We start from the raw sequence: 24,663 nt of genomic DNA on the forward strand, positions 1-24,663 counted from the left end.
TTAACAATTTACGTGGCCCCTTGAAATTGAGAAGAAAATGCTGCCATCAATAACCAGGGAATCCATCAAGATTCACAAACAAATTCTTCCTTCACCGACTGGAACATCCCCTGTTATTGGAAGACTAATTTCAACTCTCTCCACCAAACCAAACCCTCATGAATCCACTGCTCAACACAACAATGTCTCTTCTTGGCCACATTCATTCAGTCATCAAACTCTTTTGCATAGCTCCCTATTCTCTCAACTTAGGTCACCATCGAATCTTTATGAAGCCAAAAGATTACATGCTACTTTGATTGTCAACGGATTCTTCAACTCCAGCGATGCTATTAAGGTCCCTGGTTCACAGCTTGTTAACGTTTACGTTAGATTTGGCTGCCTAGAAGACGCACTGTTTTTGTTTGATAAATTGCCCCAGAGGAGTAATCTTGCTTGGAATGCGATCCTAAGAGGTTTTCTTGACGCGGGTGGCTTTTCCAGAGCAATTGAATTCTACCACTTGATGGTTAGTCAAGGGTTGGTTCCTGATAATTTCACTTACCCACTTGTTTTCAAGGCTTGTATTGAGTTGAATGATATTGAGGAAGGTAAAAAGCTTCGAGATTTTATAGTGTGGAATGAGAGTCAATATAATATGAAGCGCAATGTTTATGTTGAATGTGCAATGATAGATATGTTTGCCAAGTGTGGTAGTCTAAGTGAAGCTCGACAGGTTTTTGAAGGAATAGGAGAGAAAGATTTAGCTTGTTGGAGTGCACTGATATGTGGGAATGTGCAGAGTGGAGAGTGGCTTGAGGCGTTGTCTTTATTTAAAAGGATGCTATTAGAGGGCCTAAGACCTGATTCAGTAATTATGGTCGCCGTTCTTCCATCTTGTGGCCGACTTGAAGATATGGAAATGGGAATGACCCATCACGGATGTGCTATAAAGTGTGGTTTTGAAAGTGATTTGTATGTTTCTAATGCTCTAATGGATATGTACTGTAAATGCAGTGCCACTCGTTTTGCGTACTCTTTATTTTGTAACATGGACAATAAGGATGTAGTCTCTTGGAGTACCTTGATTGCTGGCTATTCACAAAATTGCCAGTACAATGAGAGTTTGCAGCTGTATATCATGATGAAAGACACACAAATAAGAACGAATGCTGTTATTGCTTCAAGTGTTCTTCCAGTATTGTCCAGGCTAAAACTTTCGAAGCTTGGGAAGGAGATGCATGGTTACATCCTAAAACAGGGGTTTGATTCCGATATTGTTGTTGGAGCTTCATTGGTTGAATTTTATTCCAGTTGTAACTCAATGATAAAAGCAGAGCACGTTTTCAGGATGATGTCAGAAAGTGACATTATGTTATGGAATTCAATAATTGTAGGATATTCTTTGAATGGTGGGGTTGAGAATGTATTTCATATTTTTCGGCGGATATGGGATTTCCATCTCAGACCGAATTCCATAACCCTGATCAGCATTCTTCCAATTTGCACAAAGATTGGAACTCTTAGATATGGGAAAGAAATCCATGCCTATGCAACCAGAAGTGATATTGGATCAGCAGTTTCGGTCGGAAATGCACTAATAGATATGTACTGCAAATGTGGGAGTCTTGAACTTGCAGTAAGAGTTTTCAATCAGATGAAGGAAAGGAATATTGTGACATATAACACAATTATCTCTGCTCATGGGATTTATGGACTTGGAGAACATATTTTTCAATTCTTTGAGAAAATGAAGGAGGCAAGAATTAGACCTAATAAAGTCACTTTTATAACTCTCTTGACAGCCTGCAGTCATTCTGGTCTTGTTGATAGAGGCTGGTCATTGTATCATTCTATGGTGTATGATTACAATATTCCACCTGACATGGAGCACTACTCATGCATCGTGGACCTTCTTGGTCGAGCAGGGCACCTTGATGATGCATATTATCTTATCAAAAGAATGCCGGTGGAACCCGACATGAACGTTTTGGGGAGTTTGCTTGGTGCCTGCAGAGTCCATAATAAGGTTGATCTGGCTGAGTGTATAATGAAGCATATTTTAGAGAAAAATCAGAAAGATTCGGGACATTACGTTCTGTTATCCAATGTATATGCTTCTACAGGAAGATGGAAAGATGCAATGAAAGTCAGAACTATGATAAAAGAGAAGCATCTGCCGAAGAGACCTGGAAGTAGCTGGATTGAGGTAGGTTCTAGGATTTACATGTTCCATGCTACACAATCCAAATTAGGTAAGATTCATGACATTCTGGAAAATCTATTGCTGGGGATGAGGAATGAAGGATATCTGCCTGATCCAAATTTCTCATCCGATGATCTTTATTACAATGTTTAGGGTTCGTTTGGTAATACTATCTAAACACACTTTTGGTCTAAAAGTCAGGTTTGAAATTAAAATCATTACCAAACAAATAAAATTTAAAAGTAAAAGTGCGTTTAAAACAGTGGTTTTAAACCAACCACAAAACTAGATTTTCTAGCTTTTCCGGTTCAAATTCCGCTTAGAAGCAAAGTTATGGTTTTACCCTTACTGTGATGCATAAGCTCCACTCCTTTACCAAGAAAAAAAGAATTTAAAATTCAATTGTTTTTATAAATTATTTATTAATTATATACTAATTACGTTTTGCAGAGCAATTTTTTTAAAAATTCATTTTAATTTTTTATTATAATTATACTTTTCATTTATTTTTTTTAATTTAATTTGATATTTTTATATATTAAAGTATTAATAAATTTAAATCAATGTTTTTAATTTACAATATAATGTTTAAAAGGGATATTTTATCTTATTAAAAGTAATTTTGGATAATTATATCAAACAGTTAAATTTTAAATTACACTTTTGAAATTCACTTTTAAAAGTTTTTTTCTACGTTACATTTAAAAAGTTTCTACAATACTTTTAAAAATCACTTTTTAAAAGTAATGTCAAATTGACCTTTAATTCAGAGAAGATAAGGTTATTTAGAAATAAATTTGACCAAATTATTATAAATATTGAGTTGAAAATATTTGTACGGAAACTCATATAACTATTTTCATTATATTATTTAAAGTTTATAAAAATTTCTTATTTAGTATACCATTAATACAATTAGTATATTAAATAATATGAAATATATTTTTATTAGTATTTAAATATCTTATAATTAAATTCAAATAAAAATATTTGTTTTTATTCAACTAAAATTAAGATTCACTCTATCTAAGTTTAATTCTAATCAAATGAATAATATAAGAGAAAATAACCTTATTGACCAAAAATGCCTTATAATATACGATTTTAACCAACCTTTTTTAGATTTGCCAAAATGACCAACTAAATCGCAATGCGATCGATAATTCGCAACGCGATCTCCGGTATCGCAAATCAGTTTCCAGATTCGCAACGCGAACTTCGACTATCGCAATGCGAACTTGGACTATCACAATGCTCGCATTGCGATTTACATATTCGTATTGCGATAGTCCAAGTTCGCGTTGCGATTTATTCCAAATTCGTTGCGAAACGACTGGTGGTATTGCATTTGTTTCTTAAGAATTTTCTCTAAAAAGATAGTATTCGCGCGGACGTGTCGAAGACACGACCACGACCACGACCACGACCACGACCCGAGACGAGACGAGACGAGACGGCGGCGGCGGCGACGCGCGAGAATCCCCCTTATTCTCTATCACTCAACAAGGAAGTGGGAAAGCCAAGCCTTAAATACTATTCCCAATAGTGTTTCCAATACTATGTGGGATTGAGCATTACCAACACTTGTTTCCAATACAATGTGATTATTCAGGAAACAATTAACAATCATTCACCTTATAACAACTGAATCAGCAACCAATTGCATTAGTATTATACGATTAAATATGTCATAATTAAAAGTCAATCTACAATCAATCGCGATTATTGCAATTTTAAGCAAAACATTCAAAAATAATATCACTATTTAAGGCTCAATCCCACATAGTATCGGGAACAAGTGTTGGTAATGCTCAATCCCATATAGTATTGAAAACACAATTGGGAATGATATTTAAGGCTTGGCTTTCCCACTTCCTTGTTGAGTGATAGAGAACAAGGGGGACCCTCGCGCGCCGCCGCTGTCCGTCTCGTCTCGTGGTCGTGGTAATACGTGTCTTCGACACGTCCGCGCGAATACTATCTTTTTAGAGAAAATTCTTAAGAAACAAATGCAATATCGTCGTTGCGATTTTGGACTATCGCAATGAACTTGGAATAAATCGCAACGCGAACTTGGACTATTGCAACGAATTTGGAATAAATCGCAACGCGAACTTCGACTATCGCAACGAACTTGGAATAAATCGCAACGCGAACTTGGACTATCGCAATGCGAATATGTAAATCGCAATGCGATAGTCGAAGTTCACGTTGCGAATCTGGAAACTAATTTGCGATACCGAAGATCGCGTTACGAATTATCAATCGCATTGCGATTTAGTTGGTCATTTTGGCAAATCCAAAAAAAGTTGGTTAAAATCGTATATTATAAGGCATTTTTGGTCACTGAGATTATTTTCACATAATATAATCCTTAAACATGTTTAAACCCCTACAGAATCATATATATAAATTATCATAAATGAATGTCGAAATCTAGAGTCAAATGAAATTTTAAAATTGTGATTTGGATATGTATTGTTGTTGTATAAAGATAAGAATAAATCGAAGAATATTTAGTTATTTCAATTTAAATCAAGGGAAAATATTTTTAAAACTAAAAAAAATAACATGAGTATTAAATATCTCCTTAAACAATGTGAAGATTCAATAGTAAAATATAAAAACAAAAAAGTATAAATGTCTTTTATTAAAAAATACATATTAAATGATAAAAATATTGCTTAAATCTGTAATACCATTTATATATTAAATTAATATGAAAGAAAAATATTTAATAAATTTACATCCAAAATAAATCATTACCTAGTTAAAAAAAATCTACAACAAATGGACCAATATGAAAAACAATATTATTTTAGATGTAATATTATCAAATTTAGCCGGAATTGACATATACTTAAAAATTTAAAATTATCGAGGATATATTATTCTGATTAATAATCACTATTGCTGATAAAATGATCTTTTATGCAAAAATAAACATCCTTTAGAAGTGTCGACGAGTGTTGGTACAAGTGGTTGTGATTCAAGAATTTGAGCTTGTAAGGTCAAGCACGAATCCTACCACCATCACTATTGGTGGATAATTTGTAAATTCCTATGAAAATTTTAATTGGATCTTAGGTATGCCTGACTCTGAACTAGGGGAGCCGCCCTTGACCTAAACTTTAATGTACAAAAAAAAAAAATCATTTAGAAGTTTTTCTTTTAACCAGTAAAGCTGTTATTTATTAGGGTAAAGTATACAAATGGTCCAACCTAAACTACCGTCAATTTTTTTAACAGAAAAGAACGAGTTTGAAACATAATGAATAATCATGTGATTATTTTTATAACATTTAATAGTAAGACGACTCAACAAAGCAACGTTTATAGTTAGGGGATCATTTTATAATTTTTAATAGTCAAGAGACTCATCAAAATAGTATCTTATAACCTGAGATCAATTATTTACTTTACCCTATTTATTAACGAACAGAGAATTCAAAATTACAAATGGAAAAGTAAAGCTAAAACTTAAAAACAAGCTCCTTAAAGTTCAAGACAACTTACGAACGAAAAAAAAAATCAAGTAAACAAGGTATGAGATGAACCATTCGAAAGCCCATTGAAGCAAACCAACAAGACTAGATAAAGAAAATAGTAGAGAAGGGATAACGCCTTGATAGAATCGGAGGCAAAAATTTGGAATACTCTAATGAAAACAAGGAAAAGGGCTATCAATCGGGGGATCAACCCACCATCGATTCTGTAACACCACTGCTTCAACTATGGACAGAACTTCTTCAAGCCAACCCGAGTGAAGAGGTGAGCAGCTTTATTCCTTTCACGATGAACATGCAAAAACAGAAGGAAATTAAAATGGCTCTTTCTCCTGATAATGTTGGCCAGATTGATATTAAGAATTGAGCGATCTATTGCAGGAATCTGTAGTTTGGAGATGACGGATAAAGAATCTCCTTCAATAATAACCTTCCTGAAACCAAGATCCTTCGAAAGGATAAGGGCCTGCACACAAGCAATTGCTTCAGCTTGTTCCGGGTTACCACATAAGAATTTGGGTAAGTTCCTGCAGCCATTACCAAGCCTTCCAAATTACCAATAATGATTCCTGAAACAGAACTTAAGTATGCACTGTCAAAACTTGCACCGAAATTCGCTTTTAATAAATCTTCAGTAGGAGATGTGGGAGCTTTTGATAGAGACAAATCTAATTCTTGAATAAAGAGGTTAGATAATCTAACAATCTCTTCCACAGATTGAGAAATCTCATCATGTAATAGCTTGTTTCTAGTGCCCCAAATAGCCCATAAAATCACTACGAATTTCTGCGTTTAATCGAACAATAAGACTCAAATAGGTTGACAATCCATAAAATGAAATTTTGATCATCTTGATTTTCAGTGGTAGAAAGATTCATTCCCAATAGAGTTTGCTGCACGAAAAACACAATCATGAACAAAATGTGTAGTAGATTCTTTATTAGAATGGCAAAGCAAGCATTGGGGATTAACATTAATATGTCTAATTCGCATGTTCGTAGGAGTGGAAAGTAAATTGTGCGTGAAACGCCAAAAAATGATTTTAATCTTCATAGGTAGAGAAAGAGACCAACGAGATTTGTACAATTTATTGTAGTAGTTCTCCTCAAGAGCATTAGGATCACCAGAGAGTCCTAATTCAGCATTAATAAGCCACCGATAATCACTGCGGACAGAGTATAAGCCAGATTGATCTCTCTTCCAAAATCGAAGTCTGGAGATGGGCAAGAAGGGAGAGTAATACAAAGAGTTTGAACAGCTTGTAGAGTTGTGAACAAAGAAAGAATAAGGTCACTCTTTCGGGTATGATTATGTGGCTCAATTAACGCCGCTACATTTGAATAATCTGTATTTGGAACCTCCCCACTAAATTTTCCAAAACCAGCACTTGCAATCCAAGCATCTTCCCAAATGTTGACAGACACGTTGTAACACTCTTAGACCGATATGGGTGACCTGATCCGATCCAAGATATCACATTAGGGCCAAGGAATCGATCCATACTGAAAATCTGAGAAATTTAAAATTTTTGGTAAACAATTTAAGATCGTAAAACAATTTATAAATAAAAATACAAGTTCAAAAACCATTTCTTAAAATAAAAAACATAATTCAATCATATCCAATATTTAAAACAAATTTCACACTTGAATATAAAACAAAATACAACTTACATGTCCCCTAATTATACGCATCGTACTCTGCAAGCAAAGCCAGTGGAATTCCTTTATTGATGTCAATAAAAGCACAAGATCAAAACCTTTAACCTAAAATGGTAAGTAACATAGTGAGTTTTGGAAAGCTCAGTAATACAAAACTACCAGATGAATGCAATAGACCATCAGGCATAAGGTAAAGCATAAATTTTCATAACGATGCTGACATCATGAGATTCTACCGACGAGCTCAAATTTCATTAATTTTTTATTCTAATAACAGTCAGGAAATTACAATTTGAAGGAAATATTAAGAGAAATGGATTCAAGAGATTTAGTTGAGGAGTCTAGTGTGTTCCAACAGAACTAGAGAAAAGTGTACATATCTTTTAAAAACAATAGTAGTTTAATGACATGTTTTAAAACCACATTATTACCCTCCAACCGAACACCAATATGCAGTCCCCTAGAACTGTATCCATAAGTACTTACCCTAGGCCCATTGGACGTAGGAGCCAACCTAAGGAAATATCTTGGGGTCTAAGAGCCTACCCAAGAGAGAGTTTATTGGGGTCTAAGATCCTACCCAAGGGAGTAACTTGGGGCCTCAAATCCTACCCAAGGGTCACCTTAGGTTTGTAAGGAATTACCAGCTTGATCAGAGTTGAACCTCCATACTCCAGAATCCTACCTAAACAATATCTCAATAAAACAATTCATATATTAAACAATAAATTTCATGATCCATAAATCAGACATAATCATATTTTCTAGTGAAAACGGGTAACCAGTGAGAATATATCATGCAACCATTGTTCATAAATGATAAATCAATAGATCAGTAAATCAGAATATCGAATAGTTAAAATATTCGTAAACAAACCAGATAACAATTCATATTTCAAAACATATAAACCAATCATATAGCACAAGGGGAACACACTAGAGGATCCAATTATTTTCCTGAGATACTTGGTATTTATCCGATAGGAAGCCACAAAATTTTTGCAAACTGATTGAATTTCAAAAACGAGATCCTATAAAAAAGGGGTTGGATAGCTAATAGATTCATTAGTCATTTAGAAAGTGATTTATCAAGATCATTTAGTATTCGATATATTATAAGGGTGTTCAGAAGTTGTTGCAACAGAATTATTTAGGATTCAGACATTCCTAAAGTGATTCCATAAATCATGCTTATAAGGGCATTTTAGTCATTTGATTCCTAAGAAATTTGGTAAATCAGTAGAATAAGGGTAAATGGTAATTTACAATGTTTCAGAGTTCAAGCATTTTATCAATCTTCCAAGTCCAATCGAACTGTACAGATCCCTGCAAAGACAATACTTAACAAGTATGCAGGTAGAGAAACTACACGAATACTTATTTCTTAATTCTGACTGCGTTATAGAGTCAAGTTGATCACCTTTAGAACCATCATTGGATGAATCATGAGGAGAAGAACAAGTATTTAAGCGGTATTTATTTACTTCTCGTATTGTAACAGTATTAGGGATGATCAACCTACTTAGGTCATGGGGGTATTTATTTACATCAGAAGTTATCCAAAGGCATTTTCTTCATATAGGTCATGAGGGTATTTAGGTTATTTTGGTATTCGAGGTAGCAATTTTCTAGTGTCTTATATGAGTAATCTGGGTCATATTCAATTTAATACTTTATATCACACATGGATCGAGTTTAGAAATATTAAATTCACACATGTAACCAAACATATTCATCTATACATTAATCAATACCAACATGTTCCATAAAACATGCATAAGGTAGTAATGTATTACCTCGATTTTTGAGTTATACCAGTTGACCATTTAACACCATTTGATTTCCCTCGAACCTTAAATCCAAGTCCCATAAATATCTCAGACACAATGCAAAAGAAATTACGTTAAAAACAAAACTTAATCGGATGATCATATCGAATTGGAAGACAAAATGCTTAAAAACAGCTTACCAAGTTTGAATTTGGTGAAACGAACTTCAGATTTAGACTTAGGACGTCGAAAAACATAAAATATAACTTTTCAAGAAATTTTACTTCTTGTTCAAAGTCAACACTAGTCAATGTCAAAGTCAACTCTGGTCAAAGTCAATGGTCAATGACCAGGTTCGATCAAAGTCAATGTTTGATTTAGCCATGTTGACACAGTTGAGTTGACTCGGCTCGACTCGGTTCGGTTTGACTGGCTGAGGAGTCTAAGCGCATTGCTGACGCATGGTGATAGGGTTGGCTTTATTGGGACAGTAGGCACACCCCATGGCACAGCGGAAACAAAACTTGACGGTCTCACCATCGATCCAAGTACGAAAAAACTAAAATCGGGAAGAAGGGATGCGAATAGTTACAGTGGGTTCCTTGAAAAACAACAAGGACAACAGTAAATACGGGTGGTGTAGATCGGTTCGAATCGTAAGCCTCCACGAAATCACGTCTCGGCCTCTACTCAGTTCACCCGATTGAGAGCAATATTTTTCTTCCCCAAAACAGTTTTGAGATAAAAACGGCTGAAGGTTTTGTGTGTGTGTTCTAAAACGGCTGCTAGACCTAACACACCCTTTTATATCCAAGTTACCCTAATCATATTAGGGATTTTATTATTTCAAATTAATTAAATATATATTTAATTAATTGAAATTAAATATTCGAGATTATTAAAATATATATTTAATTAACTCTAGATATATATTTTAGTAACGTACAACAAATTGTACATCTTTGCTCGTTTCAATCCTAGGGTGTGACCTTGTAGGTTCTTGTAACGTTAGCAGTAATTATTAGAACAATTCTAATATTACATACAATGAGTGACATCTAGCAATATATCATTGTCACCTAAGTTACAAGAAAATATGATTCGACATATCATCTTGGTGATTAACTCTTTTAAGTATTACATCCTTATGTCTTTTATATCTAGAATAGGCAAGTCTTGGAATAGTCACACTTGTATAGCCCATCTATTGTTTCTTGATATCTAGAGTAGACTGTAATTAGCGAATAGTTTATGATATCTCATAACAACTTATTCTAGCATGGCCATGCGTTTCTAGTCTTACTCAATCAAGTGGCCTGTGATATATTTCCTATTATGTAGGAAGGACAAATCATATCTTAATCATACACACCCACTACTGATATTGAGATATATTCAATAACAGTCTTTATAAAGCAATCAGTTACGAAGCTTGTTTAGCTGTATCAAAATATACAACAATATATGTTGGGATAGTATTGATCTCAAGTCTGAGGATCATACATATAGTCATCACCATGATCAATGTTATGATTGTCACATAATAATCCAAGACATATGCTCATGGTCAGTCAATCCAATACATTGTTCTCTAAAAATATAATCATGTATCAATTCTAATATCTCTATGTCAATGACAACTCGTTGTCATCAATCAATAACATGTTAGTCTTAAGCGTATTATTATTGTCCATGCCCATAATAATACTTGACTAGGGATCTTTTAATTATAACAATTATGTCATTATATGGACTTTATTATCTTCCAGTTTATGTTAAACACATATATATAAATGAAAATAATAGCGGCAATGCCTTTATTCAAGAAAATCGGTAAATAAAAGTATTATTACAATTATCATATGATTGGTCTTTGGGCATACTAACAATCTCCCATTAGCATTAAGACCAATCACTCACATATCTAATACCGAGTGACTCAGTGTGACGATCATGCCTCTGCTGTGTAAGAGGTTTCGTCAAGGGATTAACAATGTTGTCATCTATGTGTACTCTATATATTTCCACATCACCTTGATCAATGATCTCTTGAATGAGATGAAAGCACCTAAGAATATGTTTGGATCGTTGATGAGATATGGGTTCCTTTGCTTGTGAAATGGCTCCATTATTGTCACAACGGAGTTCTATAGCATCTGATATGTTGGGAACAACCCCTAATTCCGATATGAACTTCTTGATCCAAACAACCTCTTTTGTTGCTTCACTGGTTGCAATGTATTCAGCCTATGTTGTAGAATCAGCTACTGTGTCTTGCTTCGAACTTTTTCAGCTCACAACACCTCCATTAAGACAAAACACAAAACCCGATTGTGATCGTGAGTCATCCTTGTCAGTTTGTAAGCTGACATCAATATAACTTTTTATACTAAGCTCTTCCTCCCCTCCATAGACAAGAAATTTATCCTTAGTTCTTCTTAAGTACTTAAGGATATTTTTAACCGCAACCCAGTGATTTTCACCAGGGTTTGCTTGATATCAACTCATCATGCTTAGAGCATACGATATATCTGGTCGAGTACATATCATGGCGTACATTATAGAACCAATAGCCGAAACATATGGAATCTTATTCATCTATTCTCTTTCTAGTGGAGTTCAAGGACACATTTCCTTAGAAAGAGAAATGCCATGTCTCATAGGTAAAAATCCTTTCTTGGATTCTTCCATACTGAACCTTTTTAGCACTTTGTCTATATATGTACTTTGACTCAGATCTTAACTCCTAAGATATACGCTGCCTCACCCAAATCTTTCATAGAAAAACAACTACTTAACCAAGTCTTAACAGACTGTAAAGTAGGTATATCATTTCCTATGATGAGTATGTCGTCTACATACAAGATTAGGAAAGAAACAATGCTCCCACTAGCCTTCTTATAAACACAAGGCTCATCTTCATTTCTGATAAAACTAAACTCTTCGATTGCATCATTGAAACGAAGATTCTAGATTCGAGAAGCTTGCTTTAGTCTATAAATAGACCTCTGTAGCTTACAAACCTTTCCAGTATTTACTGGAAAGACAAAACCTTCTGGTTGTGTCATATACACATCCTTTTCAAGTTTTCTATTAAGGAAGGCAGTTTTGACGTCCATTTTTCAGATTTCATAATCATGGAATGCAACTATTACGAGCAGGATCCGGATGGACTTAAACATAGCTACGGGGGAGAATGTTTCGTCATAGTCTATACCATGAACTTATCGAAAACCTTTAGCGACTAATCGCCCCTTGTATGTTTGTACATTACCATTTATGTCGATTTTCTTCTTGAAAACCCTTTTACACCCTATAGGTTTGACCCCTTCAGGTGGTTCAACCAAAGTCCATACTTGGTTTACTGACATGAAATCCATCTCAGATCTCATGGCTTCATGTCATTTCTCAGAGTATGGGCTAGACACTGCCTCTTGATAAGTCCTGGGCTCATCTTGATCCATAAGAAAAACATATTCATGTGTCGTAACGAGAAATCCAAATCTCTCAGGTGCACGATATTCTCTTGTGGATTTACGCAGTAATTGTGTTTCTAAATCTGTTGAATACTCCTCAACAACTTGTGAAACATGCTCAACTTCAAGTTCATTTATTTGTTGCTCTTGAACTTCTCCAAGTTCAATATTTCTACCATTACCTTTCTTTGAGAGAAATTCTCTTTCGAGAAAAACTCATGTTCGAGCAACAAACACTTTGTTCTCGTTAGGGTTGAAGAAATATTATCCCTTAGTTTCTTTAGGTTATCCAACAAATATACACTTATGAGATTTAGGTTTGAGCTTTGTAGACATATGATGTTTTATATAAGCTTCACAACCCCAAATCTTCATAAAAGACATATTGGGACGTTTCCCAGTCCATATATCATATGGTGTCTTTTGAACCGATTTAGATGGAACATGATTTAGTGTGAAAGTGGCTGTTTCAAGTACATATCCCCAAAAAGAAGTCAGAAGATCACTATAACTCATCATCGATCGAACCACGTGTAACAGTGTTCGATTCCTTCTTTCAGAAACTACATTCCACTGTGGTATACCAGGTGGTGTAAGCTATGACACAATCCCACATTCTTTTAGGAGTTCATCAAACTCTATGCTTAAGTATTCTCCACCTTGATCTGATCGAATTGCCTTAATACTCTTTCCTAGTTGATTTTGTACTTCATTTTTAAATTCCTTAAACTTTTCAAGGGCTTCAGATTTATGGCGCATAAGATAAATATACCCATACCGACTGAAATCATCGGTAAAAGTAATGAAGTAATAGAATCCACCTCTGGCTTGGGTATTCATTGGTCCACATACATAACTATGTATTAACCCCAATAAATCACTTGCTCGCTCACCTTTACTATTAAAAGGAGCTTTAGTCATTTTTCCCAACAAGCAAGATTTGCATACATCATATTGTTCGAAAACAAATAAATCTAAGAATCCATCTTTATGGAGTTTTGATATGCGTTTCTCACTTATATCACCTAAACGAAAATGCCAAAGATAAGTTTGATTCGAGTCATTTGTTTTTGATCTCTTATTATTTATGTTATAAATGGTGTTATCTTGATCCAAAATATAGAGACCATTAACCAATTGTGCCGAACCATAAAAAACTCTATCGAGATAAAAAGAATAACAATTATTCTTAATAATAATCTCAAAGCCAATCTTGTCCAAACAAGAAATAGAGATAATGTTCTTAGTCAAACTAGGCATATAATAACAATCCTCTAAATTTAAATCAAGTCCACTAGGCAAAGATACAACATATGTCCCTATAGATATTGCAGCAACTCTTGCTCCAATTCCCACTCGTAGGTCCACGTCTCCTTTATCCAGATTCATTCTCTTTTGCAGTCCCTGTACAAAAGTACAAATATGAGAACCACAACTGGTATATAATACCCAAGAAGTAGATGTTGACAAATTAACATCAATAACATAAATACCTGAAACAAACGTTCCGTTTTCTTTTGCCTTTTTGACCTCTTCAAGGTAAACAGGGAAGTTTCTCTTCCAGTGTCAGGTCTTATCGCAATGGAAACATTTTCATTCTTTGCTAACTCCCCCTTTGGGTTTCAATGCATTTTACCTTTTGGTTTGGTCTTACTTTTTCCCTTAGACTTTGCCACTACCTTTTTCTTTCCCTTTCCTTTGTCCTTGTGAACCATCAGAATAGGCTTAGGTCCAACCTTTTTTATGTTACTTTCAGCAGTTCGTAACATGCCAAGTAATTGTGGCAAAGTCTTGTTAATTTCATTCATGTTGAAATTAAGGACAAATTGCCTAAGCTATCTGGCAACGATTGCAGGATAACATCGGTAGCCAATTCATCTTTGAGAGGAAATCCCAGTTTTTCCAACGTTTGGATGTAGCCTATCATCTTGATGACATGAGCTCCTACAAGAGTTCCCTCTACCATTTTGCATTGAAATAGAGCTTTAGAGGTCTCATATATCTCTTGATGTGATTGCCCTTCATAAATTTCTTTAAGATTTTGAATCATCTCATATGCAATCATGTCCTCATGTTGCTTTTGAAGCTTAGGAGTCATGGTGGCAAGCATTAGACATCCAACATCTAACATATCATCCATATGTTTCTTGAATTTGTCTTTGTTAGATTTTGAAGCATTAGCTATCGGTTCATCAGGAACAAGTTCCTCAATGACATATTCATTCCTTTCCTGTTTGAGAGCAATTCTCAAATTATGAAACTAGTCAAGGAAGTTTATGTCATTAAGTTTATCCTTCTCAAGGAGTGATCGCAGTGATAAAGTGTTGTTTGCCATTAAATCTACAACAATGGAAATATTAAAGTAAGTAAATTTACCGAATTAAAATTTATAAATAGGACTTTATTTACAAATTACTCCCACTATTTTATTCAAAATTAAAAACCCTCTTTGTTTTAATTTCGGAAAAATTCAGCGAAAATTTTTCTAGTGGGGAGGATTCATAATACATCAATTTCCTAAATCAGCTTTGGCTTTTCTTTTAGGATAGTGATTATTTAGGTAAGTAACACTTTACTAGTTACATCTCATGTAACTCCTCATTTTGGTGAACAACTTTTGTTCAAGTCATCTCTGACTTATCCAAATATTTAACCTCTAGATTTCTAATCCTATTAGAATAACCTAGCTAAGTTATTTCCAATATTTCAACCGGTGAATATCATTTGCTTATTCTTCACGTTTAACCAAGATAGATTTATGTGTCAATGCTTTGGCAAAGTCCACACAATATCAATCAAACCCTTAACGAGGGTAAATATTGGACGGTTAAGTTAACTTAGATTATAAAGAGGGATTTGCGTAATTATCTCATCATTGTTCGTTTTAATATTAGGCCCTTAATGATCTCATCAATATTTATTCTTATTTTATCATTTGATGCATTGCATACATAACAAATATAGCAATAAATAAGATGCAATGGTTATAGCCCAAAACAATGACTAAGGTAACCCATCCCAAGCTAATGGGAGAACCAAGAACCCTAAAGCATAATATTGTTCTCTAGGCATCTTCTTGCCATTCTTCTTCTCCTTGTGAATCTTCATAGGTTTACAATTTTAAAAGAAACTCGTTTTACATGCGAGGGAGTAAGATGAGAAGAGAAATATAACAAAGATATAGAAAGGCACGGCTCGTAGACCGCATTTCAAAATAAACTATTGTAAATTGAACAAGGGCTATAACCATGCATATCAAACACCGTGCAAAACAAACATATCATATATATATACACGTTGTTACGTCTTTGTTACAAATATTAATATGGGCCTTCAATTTCTGCTGCTGATGAGTACTTCTGTTTCCATGGAAAAACTTCACGATTTGATAACAATTATCAACAGAATCGTTCTTTTGGGATTTTCAATTCCGAAGGTTTTTTGCATCGGAACAACCATTGTTCCCCTTCCAAACGCGATCATCGCACTCCCACAGATCATCCATCAATAAATCGATTGAAAAACATATTAACAAATTAACATATTAATCTTTGCGGTTATCGATTCGAACAATAATATCAACATATTTACCAAAATCGATAAAACTAAAAATGCATCTCATACATATCGCATCAACCAAAAATTTAACCCAAATTCAGATAGTACAAGTGGCTCTGATGCAACTGTTGGGACCGTCGACGCACCCCATTGCGCAGCGGAAACAAAACTCGACGGTCTCACCAGCGATCCAAGTACAAAAAATTGAAATCGGGAGGAAGTGATGCGAATACTTATAGCGGGTTCCTTGAAAAATAGCAAGGACAACAATAAATACTAGTGGTGTAGATCGGTTCGAATTGTAACCCTCCACGAAATCACATCTCGGCCTCTACTCAGTTCACCCGATTGAGAGTAATATTTTTCTTCCCCAAAACAGTTTTGAGATAAAAATGGCTGAAGGTTTTGTGTATGTGTTCTAAAACGACTGCTAGACCTAACACACCCTTTTATAGCCAAGTTACCCTAATCATATTAGGGTTTTATTATTTCAAATTAATTAAATCTATATTTATTTAATTGGAATTTAATAATCCTTTTATATCCAAGTTACCCTAATCATATTAGGGATTTTATTATTTCAAATTAATTAAATCTATATTTAATTAATTGAAATTAAATATTCGGGATTATTAAAACATATATTTAATTAACTCTAGATATATATTTTAGTAACGTACAACAAATTGTACATCTTTGCTCGTTTCAATCCTAGGGTGTGACCTTGTAGGTTCTTTTAACGTTAGCAGTAATTATTAGAACAATTCTAATATTGCATACAATGAGTGCATCTAGCAATATATCATTGTCACCTAAGTTACAAGAAAATATGATTCAACATATCATCTTGAAAATTAACTCTTTTATGTATTACATCGTTATGTCCTTTATATCTAGAATAGGCACAAGTCTTGGAATAGTCACACTTGTATAGCCCATCTATTGTTTCTTGATATCTAAAGTAGACTGTAATTAATGAATAGTTTATGATATCTCATATCAACTTATTCGAGCATGGCCATGCGTTTCTAGTCTTACTCAATCAAGTGGCCTGTGATATATTTCCTATTATGTAGGAAGGACAAATCCTATCTTAATCATACACACCCACTACATATATTGAGATATATTCAATAACAGTCTTTATAGAGCAACCAGTTACGAAGCTTGTTTAGTTGCATCAAAACATACAACAATATATGTTGGGATAGTATTGATCTCAAGTCTGAGGATCATACATATAGTCATCACCATGAGCAATGTTATGACTGTCACATATTAATCCAAGACATATGCTCATGGTCGGCCAATCCAATACATTGTTCTCTAACAATATAATCATGTATCAATTCTGACATCTCTATGTCAATGACAACTCGTTGTCATCAATCAATAACATGTTAGTCTTAAGCGTATTATTATTGTCCATGCCCATAATAATACTTGACTAGGGATCTTTTAATAATAACAGTTATGTCATTATATGGACTTTATTATCTTCCAGTTTATGTTAAACATATATATATAAATGAAAATAATAGCGGCAATGCCTTTATTCAAGAAAATCAGTAAATAAAAGTATTATTACAATCATCATATGATTGGTCTTTGGGCATACTCTAATAGGCTTGATCAGCCAAAAGCTTCACGTGAGTCCACTTACCTCTATCAAACAAGAATCAGACCAAATCTATTTAAAATTTCATTCAAGCGCAAAATAAACTGAAACGAAAAGTGACTGGAGCTTACCCTCGACGGTAGCGGAGGAGAACGACGATGAAGGAGTGACCCAAGGGTTGGGTTTAGAGAGCACGGTGACGGGGAAACTAATGGGAGTAGTAGTGTGCTGCAACGTCCATGGAATCAACCTGAAAATGAAAAAATTGCGACGGTCGTCTTGGTTCTCCAACGAGGATTCGCGGTGAATTCTATAGCGAACGACGTCGTCTTTCACCGAGATAGTGGATAGATTTTGGTCATTGATCGATGGCGAGTCGGATGAGGGTGGCAGTGCGCTCAATGGCGACCAGGCGGTGGTGGTTTGGTCAAGGGGCCGACAGTGGCTAGGGATTTGGGGGGTTTGGGAATTTAGTGATTTATGGTTTTCAAATCTAAATTGGAGGAGGAATGGGCTTTGGGTTATAACCCGGATATGGTAACTTTAAAAGCTATTTTAGATAATTATATCATAAATAGTGACTTAGTGTAGATGGTAGGAATATTACTAGCCATGCATTAGTTCAGTGGTTTAAAACCCCTTAGTTACACATTTTCTATTTTTTTATTATTTTTTACTGCCTAAAGATGAGAAAATTCAGAGTTAAGTCTCTAAACTCTCTAAATGCTCAAAATTGGCCTATAACTAATTCTCCAACCCAAGCCCTGCTTAAAGAGACCTCGTGTGCACCACGTACTTTTCCAAGTCTATGAAGGGTAAGAACCCTGTCTTGCTAAAAGAAAATCTCCACTTGGTAATACTTGGCTTTATAAACTCGTGCCAATAAGTTGTCTGGGTTGTTAATAAAGTTCCACCATTGTTTAGCTAACAAAGCTATATTAGATTTCGCTAGATCGAGAAATTCTATTCCACCGGCTTTTTTTGGTAAACTAAGAATTCTCCAACTTTTCCAGTGAATCCCTTTCTTTGTAGCTTTATTACGCCACCAAAATCTGTTCATAATAGTCTTCATCTCTCGCTATAAAAATTTTGGAAATAAAAAACATTGGATAGCATAAAATGGGATGGCCTGCAATACTGATTTAATAAAAATTTCCTTCCCTCCCATCGGTAAATGTTTGATACTTCAGCTATCAATTTTCTTATTCAGTTTATCGCATAAGTCATTAAAAGCCTCTTTCTTATTATGTCCCACTATATTCGACAAGTCAAGGTATTTTTCAGGGTTTGCCGAGATACGAAATCCAAATAGATTATCAATGGAATTTATTAGAACATCAAAAACATTACCGCTAAAATAAATGGTTGATTTATTAAATTTACCGACTGACCCAAAGCTTGCTCATAAGCAGTATTAAATCTTTGATTCGTGCTGCTTCGAGTAATGAGCTTTAACCAGATAAAATGTTGTCTTTTGCGAGTGATTGGCATCCCATATTTCCCAACTTTTGTACCTGAAATAGTTTCAGTAGCCTTCGTATAATGAAGAATAGAAGATAAGCCCTCAACACAAATGAGCAATAAATAGGGACTCAGACGATCTTGTCGAAGACCACGAGTGGCGAGAAAAGGATCACCATTATAACCATTAAACTTAACTGAATATGAGATCGTAGTGACACATCTCATTATCATCGAGAGCCTCTGTAATTAAATCCCATTCAAAGAGGAGTACTTTTCAAGAAACTCAAATCAATTCTGTCGTATGCCTTTGTCATATCAAGTTTTAGCCTAAATGCCCCTTTTGCACCAAACATTTTAATTTTTATGGAATGCATAAGCTCATACGTAATCAACACATTATCCAATATCAATCTATCGGGAACGAAAGCACTCTAAGTCTGATCAATACAACGAAAATATAAAAAAATCCCATAACTGATTAGCAATGACCTTAGCTATAATCTTGTACAAAACATGACATAGACTGATAGGGGAAAAATGTTCCATGGTCGATGCGGATTCAATTTGGGACCAAGAAAATACTCGTAATATTTATCTCACTTAAATCACAAGTATCACTAAGAATTGAAATACAACATGCAGCAAGTTTATCTCTTACAATTGATAATTCCTCAAAAGAGTTATTATTTAGAGACTTTTTACTTAGGTTAAGCTTGTACTTTAGCATGTTTAGGATCATATTTAGAGTAATTTTAGCATATTTTACATCATTTGCATATTGGGAGATAATTGTTGGTACTTGGGCTAATTATGATGATTTTGTTGTGAATTTGCTACTCTGATGCTGTGACTCTGTCTCATGCTATAGGCATTGTTGTGAACCGATGCAAGACAAAATTGTTGATTCGTTGTTGTAGCAATCGAAATGTCACCAGAAAGTTAAAGAGATTTTAGGAATTGATAAGATCTGCAGTAAAAGGGATGTAATTTAAATTTAAAGAAGGAATTATAAGTAAAAGGGAACTTTCTTATTGGTGGAAAGCTTGACATTGATGAGCTATAAATATATTACTTTCTACACACTTTATTCATCCTAGAAAAACCTTAATTTCCATGGCCACATTTTATTTTTCTATTTTACCGTTGACCATGGCCGCCTAAACCCACCGTCGGGGAGTGTAGCAACAGCTGGGGAGCAACGTCGTGTAGCAGCGGTGACCGATCTAGATTCAATCGTATTTTGTAGTTCTTTACTTGAGAAAGGAAGATACTATTTGATAAGATTGGATGTATCGTATCCGCAGGGATTAGTATTACTTCACAAAATTTTCATGCAACAATAATAAAATTGTGTATAGTTTATGTAGGGAGTGATGTTGTAGCAATGTAATTAAAAATAGAATAGAATAAATAGGGATTACAGAACAAGTAAATGAAGCAATGATTGATTCAGGAAAAAGATTATGAAATGTCAAACAACAACATGCAATTAACAATGTTGTAGCAACAAAATTGATGTGTTTAGCATTAACCTAGCATATTATTCTTCTCTCGAAAATATTCACCAACAACTCATAAGGAAAGACTATATCTCTACAACAATCCAAATAAGCTCACTAAGGATATTACGACAAAATAGTCAACAAAAATCTCTTTTATGCTAAATGATGCTCTAGCAGACACTGATGTTACTCATGTTGTAACCCACTCTCATGACATTACTAGATAGTTTATATCTCTACAAACAAGCTGAAAATAAATCTCAAGAAACACCAGTCAAAGTTACTAAAGCTAAGCGAATAAACATGAAATTCCTTGCATATATTTAAAATAAATGATCCGAGTTTAACATCTCAACATAAAATAAAAAAAAATCATCTTAAATAAAATAAACCCTCTTTCTCAAGTTCGATATAAATTAATAAGATGACGCCTAATCGATCGTCAGTCACCAATCTCATGGTTGTAATATGCTTCACATCCAAGTGTTGTTTTTCCAAAGGTTTTTAGGCTTCCATGGAGGTTGTGAGAGAGAAAAATAAAAGGTGGTTATGAAAATTAGAGTTTTCCAATGATGAATAAACTGTGTAGAAAATAATATATTTATATCCCATCAAGGTCAAACTTTTCACCAATAAGAAAGTTTAGTTTTTCTGAAATTCCTTCTTTAAATTTAAATTCCATCTCTTTTTCCGTAGAAGCTATCAATTCCTAAAATTTCTCTAACTACCTAGTGACGTGCCGATTGCTACAACAACGCCTCATCAATTCTGTCTTGTATCAGATTATAGCAATGCCTACAACATTAGCCCAAAATCATCACATCATCAGAGTAGTAAATTCACAGTAAAATCATCACATTTAGCCCAAAAATACCAACTCACTCCTAATATGCAAATGATATAAAATATACTAAATTATTCTAAATGTGAACCTAAAAATACTAAAGTACAAGCTCAAACCTAAGTAAAAAGGTTCTAAATGATACTCTTTTGGAGAGTTATCAACAATGTGCCAATAATGCTGATAGAAAAGAGTAGAAAAACCATCTAGACTCGAAGCCTTTAACGGGGCCATTTGCTTGACTGTAGTGTACACTTCCTCCTTCGATACTGTTTCCAAAATAATAGAATTATTCTTGGGAGTAATAGAAGGCTGAATCTTATCCAAAATAATGGTAGGATCTGAAATAGGTTGAGAAGTGAAGATATCCCGAAAATAAACATTGGCCATAGGAGACATGGATGCATCCTTTTTAACCCAAGTTCCATCCGCATTTTTCAGTTTATGGATCATGTTCTTATTTTTCTGATATGAAGCCCAGTTGTGAAAGAAAGACATGTTTTGATGTCCCTGTCGGAGCCAGTTGACTCTAGCTCGTTGTTCCTAGAAGAGTTTGTCTTCATATGATTCTAAATTAAGAGCTAACTTGACTTCAAGCAGTTCAGCCAAGTTTTCATCATCTGGGTCTACTAAGACAGATTCCAATCTTGCTTTAAGAGAGTTTGTGGCATGGGAGCGTCGAACTTTTAGATTTCGATACTTTTTTGAGTTTTGAGGGAATATTACCATCCAAAGAACACTAACAAAAACGAATCACTTTCTGAAAATCATCTTCCAAAATTCAGTTAGCGTCAAATCGGAAAGAGTTTACTAATGAATTTGGGTTTCCATCAACTGTATCACATGTGTCAACCAAAATGGGGCAATGATAAGAAATCGTATGAGATAGATGCCCGAGAGAGAAATTTGGGAAACCTCCCACCAGGCAGGGTTTGCAACACCCTTCTCTAACCTTTCTCGAACGTTGTTTGCAGAGAGGCATCCTTTTTCCCAAGTATACCAATGCCCAACATAACCCAAATCAATTAAGTCACAATCATCCAAGGCAGAGCGAAAAGCATTCATTTGTTTGGTGGAATGAACTCGACCTCCCTTCTTTTCGCTTTCCTGTAAAATGAATGAAGTCTCCAACTATTAACCATGGCATACTCTAGTCATTGCCCAAAGACCGAAGTAAATTTCAAGATACTTCCCTCTGACTAGTAATCAGACTTCCATAAAATCCTGGGAGCCTTCAAATGCTAGATTAGCCTGAAACAAAATAGTAACATCTATGTGCGAAGAAGAGAAACTACAGAGCGTAACCATAATATCTTGTGACCAACATTAAATGAACCACCACAGGACCCCTCAGCAGTAATATCTATCCCGTTATGAAACCAGCACCTTCTTCTGACAGTCTCCATACATTTAGCATATAATTTTGTCTCTATAAGAAACAAAATTTGGGGACAAATTTCTCTTAGTTTGTTTCTAATACGTCTGACGGCCCGTAGCTTCCCTAAACCACAGACGTTCTAACTCATTATTTTCATTGCGAGCGGCTAGCCTGTTGATAAAGGCCTGCCTATTAAAAAGAAGAGCCATCATTCAAATCTAGTTTACGAGAAACTCCTGATGTAATAGCTAGAACTCTTGGACGTTTGGTTACTTCAGTAGGCTTAAGAGGGTTCTCCTCTCCAATTGGTTCCATGAGTACATCCATAATGTAAATTGGACCGTGACTTGGCTCAAGTGATTTCATACCGTGAGAAAGAATAGAGGAGGGAATTGAGTTGACTTTCCTTTATTACCACCAATCACCAAATCTGTGGAATTTTATTTCATAGATTGAGATGGAATTAAATTTTCGACAGCTTCATTTGCTTCAATATTTGTTCCAGAAGAATCCCCTAAATCATGGGCCCCAAATCAATCAACTATCTCAACAAAATGCTTGGCGACGGCATAGCTCATCAGAGCGGGGCTCGAAGTGAGATATCCAATCACGAGTAATGTTTGTTGCACCTTTTAGCAACTTTAACAGGGCAGAAATTTTCACCATGACCCAATCGTCCGCAAATAAAACAAAATAAGGTGAGGTTTTTATATTCAAAAAGAACAAAATAGATCTTATCCTTCATCAAGAGTAACTTCTTTCGTCTTTTAAATGGTAATCAGATATCCATACCAACGTAGATGCGCATAATACCCTTAATACCAAGAGATACAAGTTTTGAATCACACTCCAAGAAAGAGCTAAGAAAATTACCAAGAGAACGAGCAATTCTTTCAGACTTGAAACCAGGTGGAATATCATGAATCAGAATCCAATAACATAGTCTAGTTAAATCGATCAGCTTGGAATCTTCTCATTCCTTGAATCTGTGATGAATAAGGATATGAGAATTAAAATTCCAACAACCCCGGAATCAATTATATCGGCATCAACTTCATTGTACAATCAGAATAAGAATCGGCCTCGCTCAACTCGAACACTGAAATTCCTCCAAACGGATGTCAGGCATTAGCCAATGTGGATCTCATCGATTGCAAATTAATTAAACTACTAGTAAGAAATAGGCCAACAAAGCAAAAAGCATAGTTCACCTACATATCAGATTCCGGTAACTCAGCTTCCTGGATATCTTCCTCACCACTGCCAATAGATAAACCAGCTAATTCATTCTCCATTTTTGCCATATGAAATTTGGGAACCAGTATACAACCAACAGCGAACAGAGAAGAAATAGAAGAAACAAAACTCGTGCCAAAGATGGAAGAACTAAAGAAAAGATGAAAAAAAAAGTGCTATGAAAGCAGAGAGATTCCATCCTTTAGAAGTTTAGGGGAAAAAAATAAACAATCCAAATCTAGAAATGATTTCTGAAAGATTAATTGAAGTTAAAATTGGTGAGTTTGGTCACAGTTTCTTCTAGCTCGGTAGTTGATGCTGCTACTAAGATTCATATCTGACTACAAATCCAAGTGAATAATAAATATGTGTGTATAATTCAATCGAATTCTCAAGTTAAACTACTGGAAAATGAAGCTTTTATATTCCCCTGTAATATACATAATAGAAAAAAAAATTGTCTTTTAGA

At 34.7% G+C, this 24,663-nt stretch overlaps 1 protein-coding gene across 1 annotated transcript; it reads left to right on the forward strand.

Moving 5' to 3' along the window:
- The first annotated feature begins 31 nt into the window (after positions 1 to 31).
- LOC120165308 (pentatricopeptide repeat-containing protein At2g03380, mitochondrial-like) lies at positions 32 to 24,663 on the forward strand. Its single transcript, XM_039174857.1, has 3 exons — positions 32 to 2,188; positions 22,826 to 22,832; positions 24,593 to 24,663. Exons 1-3 carry the CDS (start codon positions 38 to 40, stop codon positions 24,607 to 24,609), a joined length of 2,175 nt encoding a protein of 724 aa, XP_039030788.1. The 5' UTR covers positions 32 to 37; the 3' UTR covers positions 24,610 to 24,663.

The sequence above is a fragment of the Hibiscus syriacus genome, unplaced genomic scaffold (assembly GCF_006381635.1).
Source record: "Hibiscus syriacus cultivar Baekdansim isolate YM2019G1 unplaced genomic scaffold, ASM638163v2 tig00111582_pilon, whole genome shotgun sequence".
Lineage (NCBI taxonomy): Eukaryota > Viridiplantae > Streptophyta > Magnoliopsida > Malvales > Malvaceae > Hibiscus > Hibiscus syriacus.

Bases quoted from the DNA above. Each gene is read 5' to 3' on its own strand.
- LOC120165308 (XM_039174857.1), top strand. From the start codon at position 38: ATGCTGCCATCAATAACCAGGGAATCCATCAAGATTCACAAACAAATT.